The 18,390-nt window shown below is 45.2% G+C and overlaps 1 protein-coding gene across 1 annotated transcript; it reads left to right on the top strand.

Moving 5' to 3' along the window:
• Positions 1–2,850: 2,850 nt before the first annotated feature.
• LOC122940319 (androgen-dependent TFPI-regulating protein-like) lies at positions 2,851–15,684 on the top strand. The gene is made up of 6 exons (XM_044296940.1): positions 2,851–3,143; positions 7,806–7,946; positions 8,124–8,225; positions 10,613–10,728; positions 11,359–11,510; positions 13,032–15,684. Exons 1-6 carry the CDS (start codon positions 2,994–2,996, stop codon positions 13,073–13,075), a joined length of 705 nt encoding a protein of 234 aa, XP_044152875.1. The 5' UTR covers positions 2,851–2,993; the 3' UTR covers positions 13,076–15,684.
• Positions 15,685–18,390: the final 2,706 nt, after the last annotated feature.

Below are 18,390 nucleotides of genomic sequence, written 5' to 3'. Positions count from 1 at the left end.
CCAGAAACCGTATGGAGTTCCCTTCGCTCTATGCCCTGCCGTGCGGCTATATAGCCATTTACGACCACATATGGGGTGTTTATGCAAACTACAGAATCAGGGGAATAAATATTTAGTTTTGTTTGGCTTGCTTTATTACCGGAAAAAAGGATTCAAATGGAAATTTTGGTTTTGGCACCGTTTTTATTTTATATTTTTAACGCTGTTCATCCGAGGGGTTTGGTCAAATGTTATTTTTATAGGGCAGATTCTTACGGACGCGGCGATACCCAATATGTCTACATTTTAAAAAAAATATTTTAGTATCTCTATAGCCTGGGAGCTACAGTTTTTTTTTTTTTTTTTAGTTGGGCGACTATCTAATATAGAGGCTCATTTTTTGCGGGATGAGATGCCGGTTTTATTGGCACTAATTGGGGGTGCATATGACATTTTGATCGCTGGCTATTACACTTTTTGTGTTGTTAGGTGACAAACATTATTTTTTTTTTTAACGCTGTTCATCTGGGGGGTTGGGTTGAATGTTATTTTGATAGAGAAGATTTTTACGTACGTGGCGATGCCCAATATGTATGGCTCTCAGACTTTGGAGACACTAAACAGGCATCCTCAAACTGCAGCCCTCCAGATGTTGTAAAACTACAATTCCCACCATGCCCTGCTGATAGCTGGAGGTTGTCTGGGCATGCTGGGAGTTATAGTTTTACAACATCTGGAGGGCCGTAGTTTGAGGATGCCTAAAAATAATATTGTTTCCGTGTCTCCAAAGTCTGAGAGCCATAGTTTTTTATGCTCTCTAGGGGACTGTTGGGTATTATAAAAATGTAGTACTCCATGGAAGTGTGATACTCCCTGAAGAAATCGATAACGCAGAGGCACGTGTGGCACTGAGTGGTGGTGTCCTTCCGAATCCCCCTCCTGCGACACACTATGCATCTTTTTTGGGTTCGTCCCTTCTTTCCAGTATGGGGGACCACACCTGGAAAGTCTTGGCCAGGGACGATCCGGGCGCCTCCAGTTCCCGAGGTACTCCGGCCTGCTCTTTTCCGGTCTGAAAAAATCAGGTCTTTGAGGACTGCCTCATAGAACTGGAGGAATGTCCCTGTGCTGCCAGCGCTTCGGGATAGTACAAAAGAGTTGTACAAGGCAACCTGCACCATGTAGACCGCAACTTTTTTGTACCATGCCCGGGTTTTGCGCATGGCGTTATATGGCTTGAGGACTTGATCAGAGAGATCAACTCCTCCCATATACCGATTGTAGTCGACGATACAATGGGCTTGAGGACCGTTGCCGCGGTACCTCGCACAGGGACAGGGGTGGTGCTGTTACCGTGGATTGTGGACAGCATAAGGACAGCCCTCTTGTCCTTATACCTGACCAGCAACAGGTTTTCACTGGTAAGGTAACGGGTCTCACCCCTGGGGATAGGTACCTGGAGGGGGTGGTCAGGGAGGCCGCGCTGATTTTTCCGCACGGTCCCACAAGCAAACATGGATCCGTATGACAAATACATTGAAATGCATTTTTTTTTTCACATTTTTTGCGGTCTGAGCATGTGCAGACCACAATGCCGGATCCGTTTTGCCGGAACACTCAGGGCCAGATCCGGCATTAATGCATGTCAATGGGAAAAAATGCCGGATCAGATCTTCCAGCAAGTGTTCTGGAATTTTGGACAGAGATAAAACCGCAGCATGCTGCGGTATTCTCTCTGTCCTGAAAAAGCAAAAAGACTGAACTGAAGACATCCTGAACTGAACATGAAACTGATCAGTTCTTTTCCGGTATTGAGCCCCTAAGGCCTCTTTCACACTTGCGTTGTCCGGATCCGGCGTGTACTCCACTTGCCGAAGGTACACGCCGGATCCGGAAAAACGCAAGTGTACTGAAAGCATTTGAAGACGGATCCGTCTTCAAAATGCTTTCAGTGTTACTATGGCACCCAGACGCTATTAAAGTCCTGGTTGCCATAGTAGGAGCGGGGAGCGGGGGAGCGGTATACTTACAGTCCGTGCGGCTCCCCTGCTCCCCGATACACTTTACCATGGCTGCCAGGACTTTAGCGTCTTGGCAGCCATGGTAACCATTGAGAAAAAGCTAAACGTCGGATCCGGCAATGCGCCGAAACGACGTTTAGCTTAAGGCCGGATCCGGATCAATGCCTTTCAGTGGGCATTCATTCCGGATCCGGCCTTGCGGCAAGTGTTCCGGATTTTTGGCCGGAGCAAAAAGCGCAGCATGCTGCGGTATTTTCTCCGGCCAAAAAACGTTCCGTTTCGGAACTGAAGACATCCTGATGCATCCTGAACGGATTTCACTCCATTTAGAATGCATTAGGATAAAACTGATCAGGATTCTTCCGGCATAGAGCCCCGACGACGTTACTCTATGCCGGAAGAAAAGAACGCAAGTGTGAAAGAGGCCTAAGACAGAACTCTATGCCGGAAAAGAATAACGCTGGTGTGAAAGTACCAACTCCCATGTAAACTTGGCCGGTATTTATTTTTTTGTGGAATTTGGCGACCCCTGACCCATGGTCTGTAGAAAACCACTAATGTGTGGGGAAAAAACACATTAAAAGCAATTGGTAGGTGTGTTGTTTGTGAAGGAAAATGTGAACGACGCCTAATGTATACTGTTCTATGTTTAGTTTGGTGGCTACCATTACCCAGTACAGACATACATGTCCCCTCCGGTTTACACATCTGTACATAGACTTACATGGCGGACGGCATTGTTCTTACAATACCTGCATCTACACAAAGAATTTCGGTCTCCCCCAACATGGCCGCCACTCGGTGAAGGTAGAGACGCGTGACAGAATATATTTTGGCCTCTAGCGCTTTCAATCTCTGTCGTCAGGTGTGGACCTTGGTCCCTCATGTAAGAACCTAAGAGCCTGTGTTCCTGTGTGATTGCTGTCAGTCCGGATAGGTTTCAGACGGAAGTGAGATAAGGAGACGACCTCGCTCCTTGAGAGTCTCACCAAGATGGCGGCGCTGGGGCTCGTCCTTCATCTGGGGCTCCTGGCCTGGAATGTGTTCGCCGTGTATCAGAGTCTGCTGGTGTCCAGTTCCTATCCGTTACTTGGACACAGTAGTTATGGAGGCAGGTGGAAGTTCCTGACCTTCCTGAACCAGGTGAGATAGGGACCTCCCTGTGAGTCCTGACCTGACCCAGCAGCTGCAGGAAGGAATGAATGGAGCAGACTTGTGCGTCCTGTGTTGTGGTTGTGGAACTGCAGGTCTCAGCATGTCAGGGGGTTGTCTACTACTGAGGTGGACAATGTGGTTGCAGTAGATTTTTTATTTTATTCCCCCCCCCCCCTTCTTGGTAATGCTCCTTTGGCTCCTGCTTCATGATGGTTGAGCCACAGAGCTACCTCTAGCAGCTGTAATGTGCTTTGCTGTGGTCATAGACTCCTGGGGACCCATAGTGCGGGTTTTATCATCTGGATTCACAAGGATTAGGTGAGCCAAAATATAGTGTTGTGCGATATTACAGAGGTGCCTCACGGAGCACTCCAGATCACAACCAGTATGGAGCTGTAGAATGGCGTCGTGTTCTGCCAGTGCATGTGTCTGTATGTGGGTTAGGCTACTTTCACACTTGCGGCAGGACGGATCTGACAGGCTGTTCATCCTGTCGGATCTGTCCTTCCGCTGTTTCGCCGGACCGCCGCTCTGTCCCCGTTGACTATAATAGGGGTGGCACGGTGAAAGGCCGCCGGACTAAATGTCCTGCATGTCCGACTTTTTAGTCCGGCAGCCTCTGACCGCGAACTGCCGTACAGCGGCGGTCCGGTGGCACGGCGAAACAGCGGAAGGACGAATCCGACAGGGTGAACAGCCTGTCGGATCCGTCCTGCCGCAAGTATGAAAGTACCCTAAGTGACTGGCTTAGTGATAGAAAATGGAGGTTATTAACACTACGTCAGGCATGTCCAAACTGCGGCGCTCCAGCTGTTGCAAAACTACAACTCCCAGCATGCTCTAATAGCTCTGTAAGCTATCCAGGCATGCTGGGAGTTGTAGTTTTGGAACAGCTGGAGGGCCGCAGTTTGGACATGCCTGCACTACGTAGTCTGATTGGGTTGCTAGTGGGGTACCCCGTGTTCAGTACCGGAGGGGTCCCTGTGTCTAGTGGGGTACCGGAGGGGTCCTATTCTCCAATATATTAATGATCTTGTAGAAGGTTTGCACAGTAAAATATCATTAAGTTTTGCAGATGACACTAAACTGTGTAAAGTAATTGACACGGAAGAGGACAGTACACTGTATATATATTACAGAGGACAGTATACTGCTACAGAGGGATCTGGATAGACTGGAGGCTTGGGCAGATGTGGTTTAACACTGACAAATGTAAGGTTATGCACATGGGAAGGAATAATGCAAGTCACCCGTACATACTAAATGGTAAAACACTGGGTAACACTGACATGGAAAAGGACTTGGGAATCTTAGTGAACAGCAAACTAAGCTGTAGAAACCAGTGTCAGGCAGCTGCTGCCAAGGCCAATAAGATAATGGGGTGCATCAAAAGGGGCATAGATGCCCGTGATGAGAACATAGTCCTGCCACTTTACACATCACTAGTCAGACCACACATGGAGTACTGTGTACAGTTCTGGGCTCCTGTGAACAAGGCAGACATAGCAGAGCTGGAGAGGGTACAGAGGAGGGCAACTAAAGTAATAACTGGAACAGGGGGGGGGGGCTACAGTACCCTGAAAGATTATCAAAATTAGGGTTATTCACTTTAGAAAAAGACTAAATAAGGGGAGATCTAATAACTCCCTGTGTGAGGGTGAGCCTCAGTTCTGGACTTGCAGGAGTGCACAGCATTAGGCTTCATGCACACTTCAATGGGACCGCAAAAGGAGCGGACACCACTACGCCTGCTGTGTGCATCCATTTCTCCGTTTTGTGGCCCCGCAAAAAAAATGCAACATGTCCTATTCTTGTCCGTTTTGCGGACAAGAATAGGTATTTCTACAATGGGCCTTCCGTTCTGCAAATTGCGGAAGGCACACCGGCGGCTTCTGTTTTTTTGCGGATCCGCAGTTTGTGGACCGCAAAAAAAGGCAGTCGTGTGCATGAGGCCTTATACTGATTTATAATGCTGTGTGCCTCTCCTTAACCTTACTTTTACAGAATCATAGGGACCTAAAGCTGTCAGCATGGTCCTGTAGAAAGAAGGTCAAGCAGAGGCACACAGCATTATAAATCAGTACAATGCTGTGCGCTCCTGTAAGTCCAGAACCGAGGATCACCCTCGCACATGGAGCGTGATTCCTGCGATGGACTCGCTTCTGTGAGACAGCCCTAAAAGAGTTAGAGGGGCCTGGAGGTATTTCTGGAGTGTAATAATCCTCTGCATAGCAGAAACGGGACGGATCCGTTTTGCAGCCCATAGGCTTCTATTATAACGGAATAAAGCAATCTCTAATAGTTATCTTCAGTGCTGTGAGTTCTATCCCAGCTGCCGCTGTATTGTCCTTTACTCAAAGATAAGATTCTCGGTCGGGCAGGAACTTGCAGCATCGTACATAACTGATGCCATGAGTTCTGCTCACGTGAGCCATGGTCGGTCAGAGAATTGCGGTGGTCACACGGACCGCACTTGGCCTTGTTAATGCAGCCTAAGGGTGCGGCTACATGGCGACAGTGGTCACTCGAAACCTGTCAGCGGCAGGATCACAGGGATATCTTAGTGTAGTGGTGCTCCTGTGAAAACGATTGTGACCCTTTAATCACAAAACATCCAACACTGATGGATAATTTTTTTTTTTTTGTATGTGTGAAATCTGTGGGTGCAGCAACTTGTGAGTCGCCCTGCGACCTCATTCTATTCCGGGCCGAGCTGCTACACAGCAATCTTTGGTTGTGGTGTGGGTGTCGAGGCCAAGATGGCAGTGCAGCCCCAGCCTGAGGAGTGTAGATGTACCTCTGGATAGAGCTGCATGATTGACTTCAATGAAGAAGCCCACACAAGCACAGGAGTGGGTGCCAGAGGTTGGATCCACTTCTACTGGACTATCCCTTTAAGGAATTTCTCTTTGGCTGTGTTTTATTGATCCCATATCTTTTTCAGCCTGGGTGACTAAGGTGCTGGAGATGGCAGAGATCAGTTACAGAGGGGACTTTGCCTGCGGGCGAAGGTGACTTATCAGCATTTTATAGGGTCACACTTTGAGGTGGAGTAAAGGTAGCCATACACAATTGTAGCAGCTCGGGCTGATCTCAGTCAGGGAATGATCATGCCGTTTATTACAACATGTCCTGCCCTTATGGGCTGTTGTCTGGTAGTCTTATGTTCTGAATCAAGAATCTCTGACCCCTTCTTAAGATGTTAGCCATGTTTTTCTAATCCTGGACATCTGCTTCCAAAAAAAACAGCACAACCCTGGTCCATAGGTTGTCTAGTATTTCAGATCTGCTCCATTGGAGTCAACGGGGCAGGACTGCACACATTTGGACAGGGGTGAAGCTGTTTTGTCGGAGAAAGCATCCATGTTTTTCTAATTCAGGACAACCCGATAAATATCTTCTATCAGGTTACCGAGCCTCAGGTGGGGTCCAAGAGCCAAAACCTTCTCCTGTTGCATAAATGGAAGGGCCACAGGTCGCTCTGTAGATTCCTATACAGTCCTATTGGGGGCCAAGTCAGCAAAACTTGTAGGTAAAGAGGTCATTTAATGTGTCCCTCCATGTCTGTCTGGAGGGGGTTATCTGGGCCCACGGGCCCCTATTAGTGCTGTCTTGTGACATGGCTTGGTGGAGATGTTGTACCAGAAGGGCTTGAGGATCTATCACTGTGATGTCTACACTAGAGGACCTGGACAAGCGGTGCGTCCATGGATGAGGAATTTCTATGTTGTGGTCTTGCAGGTATCTGTTAGCCGGCATCCAAGCAACCACTCCTCTTTGATTCCCCCCCCCCCCCTAAAATCTGCACTGGGGAAGCAGATGGAAGGATCAAATATATTGCAAAGTACTGGAGAACCCCTTTAAATGCAGATTCCTCCTTCAGACCTGGTTCCTTATCTGTGGAAGAAGATATCTGACGCTGTCCAGGTGACTGACAGATGTGTGGAGGAGTATCACCTCTAAGGCATGCGCTGGGCAGGATAGATGACCCCCCCCCCCCTTTAATCCAAGGTCCTGTAGAGCCATCCATCCATATTTACTGTCTGAGTGCCTGCCTCCATCGCTCCGGATCTTGTCTTGTCATGTGGCACTCATGCTGTTCATGCCTGTGTCTAATGTATTGGTGCAGAGCGGTGCGCTGACCTGTCCAAAGCTGATGATTTGTAACAATGGGAGAATTTATGGAATCTATGGTATGGAAACCTGTGTCTGCCTACATAGTGGAGCAGTTAGGCAAGCCCTGAGCCGGAGGTTAGATAACTCTCTATGCTTGTGTAGAAGTGCAAAGGATGGATGTAGTAACCAGGAGACGTCGGTGCATGCACCCACCGACCTGTCCCCTAAAACATAGAAATGCCAAGAGGGCTCCTGTCACCAGTTATCTTTGAGGGAATATGTAGACGCCTTAACATTAAAGGGATTGTCCAGAACGGTGATCTAATCTTGGAGGTCCATCGCTCATCCACATTTTGAAGGGAACATGTCCGGTATCACAGTTGGGGGTCTGGATCTTGCATTTTAAACTCCCCAAAATGGCCAAGGGTCCTAGATATAGCCCAGATGAATTGGCATTACTATAGCTTGTATTTTTATTTTATTTTTCCTTTTTTATTCTCCGCTTTAATCCAATATATACCTGTGTCTCCAAAGGTTATTCAGACTGCATTCTTCGGTGTCTGCCTCCTGTGCGATCTTCTCCAGATCTGCCTTTCTAATAGGAGCCGGTTCTGCTCCGTCCTGACACGGCTGAAGGACTGCTTCTTTGCTGCACTGGCATTCCCACTTGGCGCGGTAAGTTTGGCATCCACTTCTATGAAATTTGGCCAAAAAAAGTGGCATTTTCCCGGTAGAACCTGCTTGATTTTCATAGATTTCATTGACCTGTGTGGTCAGTGACTCTCGCCACATTATTTTATTTTTTATTCATTTTTTTTATTTTATAATTATATTTCATTTTTCCTCTTTCAGTTTGTCTTTACATCATTCTGGAGTATTTACGCCTACGATAGGGAGCTGGTGTACCCCAAAGAACTGGACCAAGTCTTTGCACAATGGCTTAACCATGCCATGGTAAGACTATCTGATAACTCCTCAATATATTGTAATACATATTTGTAGAGCCACTGCCCTATACAAACATAATATCCTGCCAGGTATTCATTCTGAAGATTACAGGGTCCTCCAGTAGTGAATCCGGAAGTAGAATATTGATGACCTGTTCTCAGGATAGGTCATCAGTATCTGAACAGGGGAGGTGCAACTACCTAAAACCACCGATCAGCTATTTGAAGAAACTGCAGCCTCTTTCTAAGGCCTCTTGCACACGACCGTATGTCCTCCGAGACATACGTCCCAGAGCAGCATTGATCATGCGCACAGTAGGGCTGCACGATATGGGAATTTTGTGCGATTGCGATTAGGGCCCTAAAAATTGCGATAACGATATGCAATGCGACATTTTAAAGGGAATTGTGCTAGAGGTCTATTTGCTTGGATTTTCAAGGCAAAAGCACACAGAAATTACTGATGATGCAGAAATGTAAATATGCTCAACTCAAGAACTGAAATGCACAGTGTTTTTCAAAATAAAACCTCTTTTACTAAATTAAATAACATATTTGCATTACTGCAAAAGTACAAAATACAAAACTTGCCATTTTCTTAATAGCACTGCGCAGAACAGATAAATAAAATAGAATAAATAAAAGAACATTTGTTCATTAAAATAATGACGTGCCTCCAGCCCCTCCTCCCTCCCCGCACTGTAACTGATGTATCGCCGGCCGCACTGTGCAGCATAGCGCCTGGCGATACATCAGTGTCAACCATCGCTTTATAAGGCGCATTGGGGGGGAAGTTTCTTATAAAGCGAAAAATATGGTAATATAATTGCAGCATTTTTGGGTCGGCCAATTGGCGATTGCAATATGGCGATTTATTGCGATTGCTTTGGCGATATATTGTGCAGGCCTAGTACACAGCTTCATAGATTACAATTATGCTGTGCATGTCTGGCTGCCAGTGGGGCTATTGTCCCACACTCATATGGCAATAGCCCTGCGGGCGTCCCGACGTGCACAGCATGATTGTAATCTATGATGCTGTGTACTCCTGTGCGCACTATCACTGCTGCTCTGGGACATATGGACTGTGTCTCGGAGGGCATACGGTCGTGTGCAAGAGGCCTAAGCCAGTGATGTCCCTTTCATCGATCACATGGGCTGCAATACCAAGCACAGCCACTATACAATGAATGGCACGGTGCTTGGTATGCTGTGAGGAGGCTGCATCAATCACTAGATCAGGGATCAGCAACCTTCGGCACTTCAGCTGCTGTGAAACTACAACTCCCAGCATGCACGCTTACTCAGCTGTTCTCGTAACTCCCATAGAAGTGAAAGGAGGATTCTGGGAGTTGTAGTTTCAGAGGTTGCTGATCCCTGCTCTAACCATTCTATGAGATTTTTTGGGTTTTATACTGAAAATTCAGAACTGAGAAAATCGGGAAATTTTCAATTTCGGAAGATGGAGCAGAGAGAACCAATTTGGACACTTCTAGGACTATACAATCATCCAGGTTGCTTTATAATCTGACACCTATCTAATCGATTTTTAGATATAGGCGTTTTCTTGATCTAACAGGAAAATGTCCAGATTAGCAAATTCAGGACGATATGACGGATAATAAATGAGCCATACATGTAAAGGCAGAGAGCTTAGAGGAGGAATTTTATCATTAGTTCTCTCTGCTCAGTCTCCTGGTCTTGTGAAATTCCACATAATTTATCACAGAACTGCAATATAATCTGTCACTTTAGATTATTTGTACATTACCTGTATTTCTTTTTAAGCTCATATCTACCTCTCTGGCCTCATCTATAGGAGCCCCAATAATGCCATATACAAGTGTATGGGGCATCTACTATACCTCTTGAGCTCCACCAGACTATGTATATGAAGATATAGCAGCAATACATCGACGGGATGAGAGAATATCTTCATATATATGGCACCTGCGGCAGCCTGGATCGCTGCATGGCCTCCATTTACTAATGCGTATATAACCTCTCCTGTTTATATTTGGCAGTATCTGCCCCCTCTTGGTGGCTTCCACCTTGCTTCTGAAGGTGGTCATAGCCATACACATGAGATAACTGTCGCGTGTTCAGCAAAGCTATCTCTCCTAATCCCCCTGAGCATGCATGTGGAGAAAGCAAAAGGATGAGAAATCCGGCAGGCCCAATCCTTATCTCCTTTAACATCGGCCGTTGGCGAAGAATTGGGAGGACGCCATACACATTAAATGTTAGGCAGAAATCAGCGGGTTTGGACAACATAGATCTAATGTGTATGGCCATCGTATGTTCCCAGACAGCAGTGGAATGAGATACTTCTCCCAAGTAATAATCTGATATAGACGCATGTAATCCTATGTCATCCTTCTTTGTTCTTTACAGCACACACTTATCTTTCCAGTTATCCTCGTCGAGCTCTTTGCTTGTCCACACCAATACCCGAGCAAGAAAAGTGGCCTGGCTGTCCTAGCGGTGTTTGGCATTTCGTATCTGTCATGGTAGGTACTTCTGTCCTGGCAATTACTTTGTGCAGGATTAGAACACGGGGAGCGGTGCCACCACTTTTTTTTGTTTTGGGGGGGGTTGTCTAAACTGGGACCTCCCCTTTTTAATTATGTGATATAGTTTAAATGAGAGGTTCTAGAAGTTCCTAATATTCTTTGCATTTCAGCTCGGAACCATTTAAATAAAACTGCATGCTGGCAGTGAATAGAAATCTTTTGGTCGACCTCTTGAGGATAAAAAATCTGCAATTACTGATTTGTTAGCCTAAAAATAATATCCTTCCCAACCATCTTAGTGGGCCGTCAGGCTTATTTGAGGGGAACACAGGGTGTAGTGGAGCTGTGGATACGGGTTAGATTAGCTTGTCTTTCCATTATTTATATTTGGAATGAATTGCCCATTTCTCACCTATATATTTTGAAAAAAATCTGACACCGACGATGGCCTTGGTACAATGTGCTTTTGGCCTGTAACCCCGTACAGGAGAAGGATGTGTACGTATGCTCAGAGACAGGCCCATCAGCTGTTTGAGCAGGACTAGGTCAGGCTGGGTTTTCAGCGTATGACTTCCCATCATGGACAGTACATGTAACGTGGTGATGTATGTATTCTATCGTCCGCAGGGTGCACTGGGTGCATTATGCAGCAAACATCTGGGCATATCCCATCCTGGCCAAGCTGGATGCAGTAGGAATGCTGGTGTTTTTTGCATCATCGTTCCTAATTGTATTCACTTTCTACCTCCTGGGAGAGTGGCTGACACGACTGCGCTGGGGTAAGTTCCATGTTGTAAATGTTTCATTCACAACTGATGTATTCACCATTCCTTGATGTTACCATAGTAGATGTCCATCATTCATTCTACGCCAATGATGAAATATTGGAGGGCAATCTACAGTTAAATGTAGCCTTCTGCTACTCACAGGGGATTGTTATATTGTGTGGTATGCTGCAAACTGCCCCCCTCAGTGTACTGAATGAGGATATGTAGGTGGTTGTAGTTCTTTCACAGGAGCCCCGACCTGTTACCTGGGTGTTATCTGTGCATTCAGGTGTCGGAAAGGCTACCAGAACCAGGAATCAGCCACTTGAAGGGCATCTGTCGTCCAAGCCCTATGAAATGCACCAAATAACACAAGTCTGTGGGTGCAAATGCCTCACTTGCCTTCATGAGCTCTAGACAGATTACCATGGTCGGGCAGTCTCAACCAATTGGACACAGCGAGCGTGCTTTCTGAATGAGTATCAATTCGGAGATTGCTGCCATGTGAGCCCTTGCTATGCATCTGACTTGTTAACATGTCTCGGCCAGGCTTTATAACATCCTGTCAGTGGATCAGTTGATCTGGGTGGCACTTGGTTGCAGATGAAATCAGACTGGCTTTTTTTTTTTTTTTTTTTGTCTCCCCCACCTAGCGGGGGTTTTCTATTCAGTAAATTAGGATTAACCTTTATAGAGTTCTCCCTGAAGTTACAGTATTAATTGGTTCTGGGACAACTATTGTAATTGGTTCCAGTTCAACAAAATGTCACCCCTCCCCCCCCCCCCCCCCCCTTCCCATCCCCAGAGAAGAAGAAAAATAAGCAGATAACTACTCCAGATTTATTCGCTAGCAGTGCTCCTAGAAAAGGCACCAATGCAGGATGGAGTTGGTTTATTAGCAAACTTTTATAGACTATGTTAAACTGTTAAACTTAAAGGGGTTCTCCAGACTACAGATATTGATGATTTATCCCCGGGGAGGGGTTCAACTGTGACTCTCGCTGATCAGCTGTTTCTGGAGCTCAGCTCCTTTTTGACTTGGACAGCTGAGATGTAGTACCTCAACATGGCCACTACACCGTTTGCGGAACTGTCTGCCCCCAGCTCCGTACAGTAGCCGAAACAGCTGATCGGTGAGGGTCCTGGATGTCGGACCCCCACTGATGTGATATTGATGACCTAACCTGAGGATGCGACCTCAATATCTGTAGCCCGGGGAATGTTTGATCTGTCATTGACACAAATGCATTTGCCGATTTTTGAAGCCATTCGCTTGAATAATTATCCACTTGTCTAAATTGTGCCTAATCTATTGTGAGGCGCATCATCCAGCAGTCTGCACCTAATTTTCTTTTGCTTCAGAAAACTGAAGATGAGTGTGCCAGGCCCACTGGTCCCACCCTCGTCCTTTCCACAAAGTGGCTGAAGAGGCGTAGACTAGTGTCTAGATTTAGGCACAACTTTTTGGGGCGTGGCAGGAATGATGAATTCCCCCTAATCTTTACAGTCTATTCTTCCTGTCTTATTCTCCAGGCTCTGGACGTCCCGCTAGAAAGAAGAAAAAGAAAAGCAACTAAAGTCAAGAATTCGGAACCAACGATTATTTTTAGCTTTTAAAAAAAAAAATATATATATATATATATATATATATATATATATATATATATATATATATATATATATATATAAAAAAATTTATTTTATTTTTAACAAGAACAATCCTTCCTCTACTGGAGGAAGGTACGACTGCAACCTCACAACTTTGGCAAGGATACTTTCACACTAGAGTTATTTTCTGGTATTGAAATCCAGTAAAGGGTCTCCATACCGGAAAAAAACATCAGTTTTGACCTAATCCCTTCTGAAGGGAAAGCAATCCGTTAGTATGCGTCAGGATGTCTTCCGTACCGTCCTTTGTACGGTATTTTTAATTTTTTTCCTGGCCCAAATCCTGGAACAATACTGCATTTGTCGGATCTGGTATTAATGCGGATTCGGTACCAAGTGTTCCGGAAACTGCTGCGTCTCCGGATCCGTTTTTTCCGGTGTGCGCATGTGCCGGGCTTTTGATCTTTGAAAATTTTTCAACGTTGGCTCTGTTACGGTGATATACCGGAGCTATCTCATCCGGATCTGTCTATTTGTACATGACTTGCTGAATCCAGCAGGCAGTTCCGTTGCCGGAACCATCTGCCAGATTCTAATAACACTAGTCTGAAAGTACCCTAATGCTGATTGCTTCAGGTCCCCATTCTGCGGTTCTAACCCAGCTGAACAGAGCTCTCTGGCTCCACCTAGTGGTCCCGTTCTACCTAACATCAAAGCTGGTATCCTTAACAGTGCCAGTTCCCTGTACTGCAGCAAGGGTTTGAGGTAAATGTCAACCTGAACACATCTACCCCTACCTGCCATCCATATTTAAATTGACAAAAATGCTGTGAAACCGTAATGTTGGCAATTTTTTTTAACTTTTATTTACTTTATTTTTTATTTTATTTTTTAAATCATCCAATCATGTTTACATACTGAGGACATGGCTTTACTCAGCGGGAGTGTTGTTCAAGCTGGTCCTAGTTCCTGCCTTAATCTGTAGCTTTACAGCAGCCTATGCACTAACAGTTCTGGGTAATGGCTGGCTGCATGGCTATGAGACTGAAGATTTAGCATTTTTCTTTTTTTACTTTGTGTATCAAAGGGACTGTGGGCTGTACAGTGTTTTTTTTATTTTTAGACTTGCTTTTAACGATCCTACTATGGCCAGCGTGTCGTATTTCCATGCGGAGTGTTGTGCGTCTGTCACAATTGCACACTGACTTGTGAAAGCAGCGTCCCCTAGAGCCATGGACAGGAAGAACCCAGGAAAACCACTTAGACTAACTTTTACCAACCACTTGAAGTTTATTCAGCACCACTTTGGGCAGCTTGTGCGTTTTTTATTTGCTTTCCTCTTCTGGGAAGTAGATTGAGCTGCTCTTTGTGGTGTGAGGCTATAACTGTGCTCTGTGCAAACTGGAGGTCTCCTTTTTCAAGTTATTTTATTGAAGCCCTTACAGAGAAGCTGCAGCTGCATCCCCCTCTTCCCTTCCTCTTACATCTTGTAGTCACTCTTTAACCTTTTCTTGGATTTACATTGACTGTGGACATAGACCGAGAGATTGGAGGGTGCAGGACTGTGCACTAATAGGATATATCACAAAGTTTCATGTAATCACATGTACTACTGAATTATGGGGGGGGGATCACAGGTTCTCAAAAGTGGTAATTTACTAAATACAGCAGCACCTTCTCCACATCAGAACAGAGTTTTATCTGTTTTCTCAGTTGCATCATGTGTTAGAAACTGATTTAAAATGGCTTAACAGTCAACATAAAGCACATGTTCATCTGGAAATACCTTTCATTTCAATGTACACCTAAAATCAATCCCATGAAGTGGATACATCTCAATACCATGTAGTTCAGAGCCTGAGTTACAACCTGTATTCTAATCCAGAGCTGAATTCATTATTCTGCACGTGGCGGCACTGTGTACAGACATTCCATTACTTATCCTGCATTGATCCTGAGTTACAACCTGTGTTCCAGAGCTGCACTCACTATTCTGCGGGCCTCAGACCTGAAATTCCCGAACTGTGTCTGCATTCAGTGCACTGCAATCTGAACTATTATTACAGTACAGTACACGGATGACTGCATTATAGGTGCTCTGATGAGCGTTCTACCAGTTTCAAACAGTGGAATTGTGAATTCTGCTCTGGAGCACAATGCAGGTTGTAAGTACAGTACATTTACTTATGTGCTGATCCTGTTATTCAAAGGTGAGCATACACTTCTGATTGTGAGTAGGCTACTGAATGCTGCTACTTCATTGGATGATTTCTGTTTACAGAACACTTTTATAGACGCCTGTATGTCATATAAAAGCATGAAGGAAGCTACTCGATACTATCTAGCACAACACTGTTAATACTGCAGGATTATCATGATGGGGGGATTGGTTTGGGTCATGTAGGCTACACATTATCACTGGATCATACTTGAGATTGCTATTGGGGTGGACAGGCTTTGCTGGTTAGACTGTTACCAAGTATTGTGGGTTGATCACTGGTACATTGAGGAATGGGGGTGTCTTTTAATATTGTTTCATTCAGCCTGTGGTATATGAATAAAATCTTAATTTACTTGGTCTCATTATATTGTTACTTTGATATTTATTTTCTCTTGCATTACTTTGTCAGGCAGCTAACCTTATTCAAGCCTAAAGCTTCTATTATGTGGTCAGCTAATCGTTCAGATCATGACTAACAGGCATTCATATGAATGTGTGTAAGGGCTCTTTCACACCTGCGTTATGGTCTTCCGGCATAGAGTTCTGTCGTCGGGGCTCTATGCCGGAAGAATCCTGATCAGTTTTATCCTAATGCATTCTGGATGTAGTGAAATCCGTTCAGGATGCATCAGGATGTCTTCAGTTCCGGAACGGAACGTTTTTTGGCCGGAGAAAATAGCGCAGCATGCTGCGCTTTTTGCTCCGGCCAAAAAAACTGAAGACTTGTCGCAAGGCCGGATCCGGAATGAATGCCCATTGAAAGGCATTGATCCGGATCCGGCCTTAAGCTAAACGTCGTTTTGGCGCATTGCCGGATACGACGTTTAGCTTTTTTAGAGTGGTTACCATGGCTGCCGGGACGCTAAAGTCCTGGCAGCCATGGTAAAGGGGAGCAGCATACTTACCATCCGTGCGGCTCCCGGGGCGCTCCAGAGTGACGTCAGGGTGCCCCAGGCGAATGGATGACGTGTTCGCATGCGCATGGGGCGCTCTGACGTCATTCTGGAGCGCCCCGGGAGCCGCACGGATGGCAAGTATACCGCTCCCCCGCTCACCGCTCCTACTACGGCAACCAGGACTTTGATAGCGTCATGGGTGCCATAGTAACACTGAAAGCATTTTGAAGACTGATCCGTCTTCAAATGCTTTCAGTACACTTGCGTTTTTCTGGATCCGGCGTGTAATTCCGGCAAGTGGAGTACACGCCGGATCCAGACAACGCAAGTGTGAAAGAGGCCTTAGCCATGCTCTGGCATTGTAATTGGAAAGATTGTAATCTTTCAGCAGGTTGAAAAATTGTTTGCTGGTGGAGATGGCAGCAGTCTCCCCTACTAATGAGCAGACTATTTGCTGGAAAGGAAACTTCTGTAATGCTACCCTGTTGGGCAAGAATATAATTACTAGAATACTATCCTTCCAGGTGGATTCGAGGTCTCGTAGGGACACTCGGCATGATAAAACAATGTCATGCTATCTTATCAGAGGAGCAGAGGTCAGAACAGGAAATCTCGATACGTGTTTCTTGCATTGAACTTGCTTGCGTAACTAGCCTAATACTGCCCCTCCACTTACAGGACTAGAACTGCTAAACAGGGGTGGAACTACTGCTCTAGAAGGTGGTAGAGACTGCTGTGGGGCCCAGGCACCTTCCTTCCAGACTGTAGATTAGGTAGTAAGAGTGCTTTTGCTAATGGCTATTTACAGGCATTAGGAAAGGCTGAAGGACCTGTGATTTCACTTTCATGTGATCAGTGCAGGAGGGGTGGAGAGGCAAATAGGTGGTGAAGGACCTGTGATGACATCATATGACATGAGACCAAGCTTTGTTCTGGGTTTGATGAAAATGGCCACCTTAATGCCAGTACACACGCCACACAAAAAAAAAAAAAATACATTTCCCGAGCTCAGGTTGGGTTCGAAGGTGCCACTTGGAACCGAACCTGAGTTTGGGAAATGTTGTTTTTTTTGTTTTTTTTTTACAGTAGAAATCAATTTATGAAGCTAAGCGAGGTCTTGTGAGATTTTGTAAAGTAATAACTTTGGCTCATCAGCACCAATACATTCTAATACTGTACGGAGTGCTTGCTCTTTACAGTATTGAAACAAAGCTTTATGCAAATGAAGATATATAGATAAAAACAGGCACTCACCAATTGGTATGTCTATAGTAGATATTTTATATTCATTAAAACATATAAAATATAATATATGACTAAAAATATATAAACAATATAATATACTGAGGTCCGGGATCCACTTACATGGATAAATTCATAAATGGATAAACAGTATATACAAATCAGATTGTGCAAGAGTTAGTGATATAGTCTGGTATAACAGTGTCCTGTGACTGTAGAAATAAATAAGGTTATAAGTGTTCTGTGAAAAATAAGTGCAGTTCTCCTGTAAAGAAAGTCCTTCTCCAAAGAAAAAAATTTGGTGATAAAGATTTGTATAAAAACCTTGGGGTAGTTTAGTATCTTCTTATAACTTTTTTTTGCATATAACATGTATCCAATGCTGTTGTTATAGAAAAGAAAGTCTTCCAATTGCAGCAGCATACAAAATCCACACTCGCAGTAGTACAAGGTATAAGTTAGTTTGCAACTCAAGATCGGGTTTGGTTGTTGGGGCGTCCCCCTCTTCCTCAACCCTCTTACCTTGTCTTCAGAGTGTAGCTGCCCTGAAAGATTTGCCGTTCCAGCGCTCGCTGAGTCCGGTAATCACTGCTTGCTGTTTCGTGTTCTCTGGTCTTGGCGTTGCACGTGGTGTAATTTCGTCTCGCTTTCCAGGAAACACTCAGCTAGAGTCGCAAAATCTCGCGATAACTTTGACTGGTTTCTGTTTCAGTCGTATCCAGACCAGCGCATAAGTCTTCTAATGACTGAATAGTCCCTTAGATTCGGCTCGGGTTTTTAGGTGGGTAGTTTGTCGTTCTCAGGACCAGCCAGACGCGTTTCGAGGGGTCTCCCTCTTCCTCAGTGGCTATGATACGAATGTTACTACCCCCTTCTTTAAATACTATATTTCCACAGATCCCACCAAAAACCCGGCATGGACTTA

This window comes from Bufo gargarizans, chromosome 6 (assembly GCF_014858855.1).
Source record: "Bufo gargarizans isolate SCDJY-AF-19 chromosome 6, ASM1485885v1, whole genome shotgun sequence".
Taxonomy (NCBI): Eukaryota; Metazoa; Chordata; class Amphibia; order Anura; family Bufonidae; genus Bufo; species Bufo gargarizans.
This window is presented reverse-complemented; position numbering and strand designations above follow the sequence as displayed.

Excerpts from the sequence above, each read along its gene's own strand:
- LOC122940319 (XM_044296940.1), top strand. The coding sequence starts at position 2,994 with ATGGCGGCGCTGGGGCTCGTCCTTCATCTGGGGCTCCTGGCCTGGAAT. Across the intron at positions 8,226-10,612 it reads AATGGCTTAACCATGCCATG|CACACACTTATCTTTCCAGT; the intron begins GTAAGACTATCT and ends TGTTCTTTACAG. Across the intron at positions 10,729-11,358 it reads GGCATTTCGTATCTGTCATG|GGTGCACTGGGTGCATTATG; the intron begins GTAGGTACTTCT and ends TATCGTCCGCAG.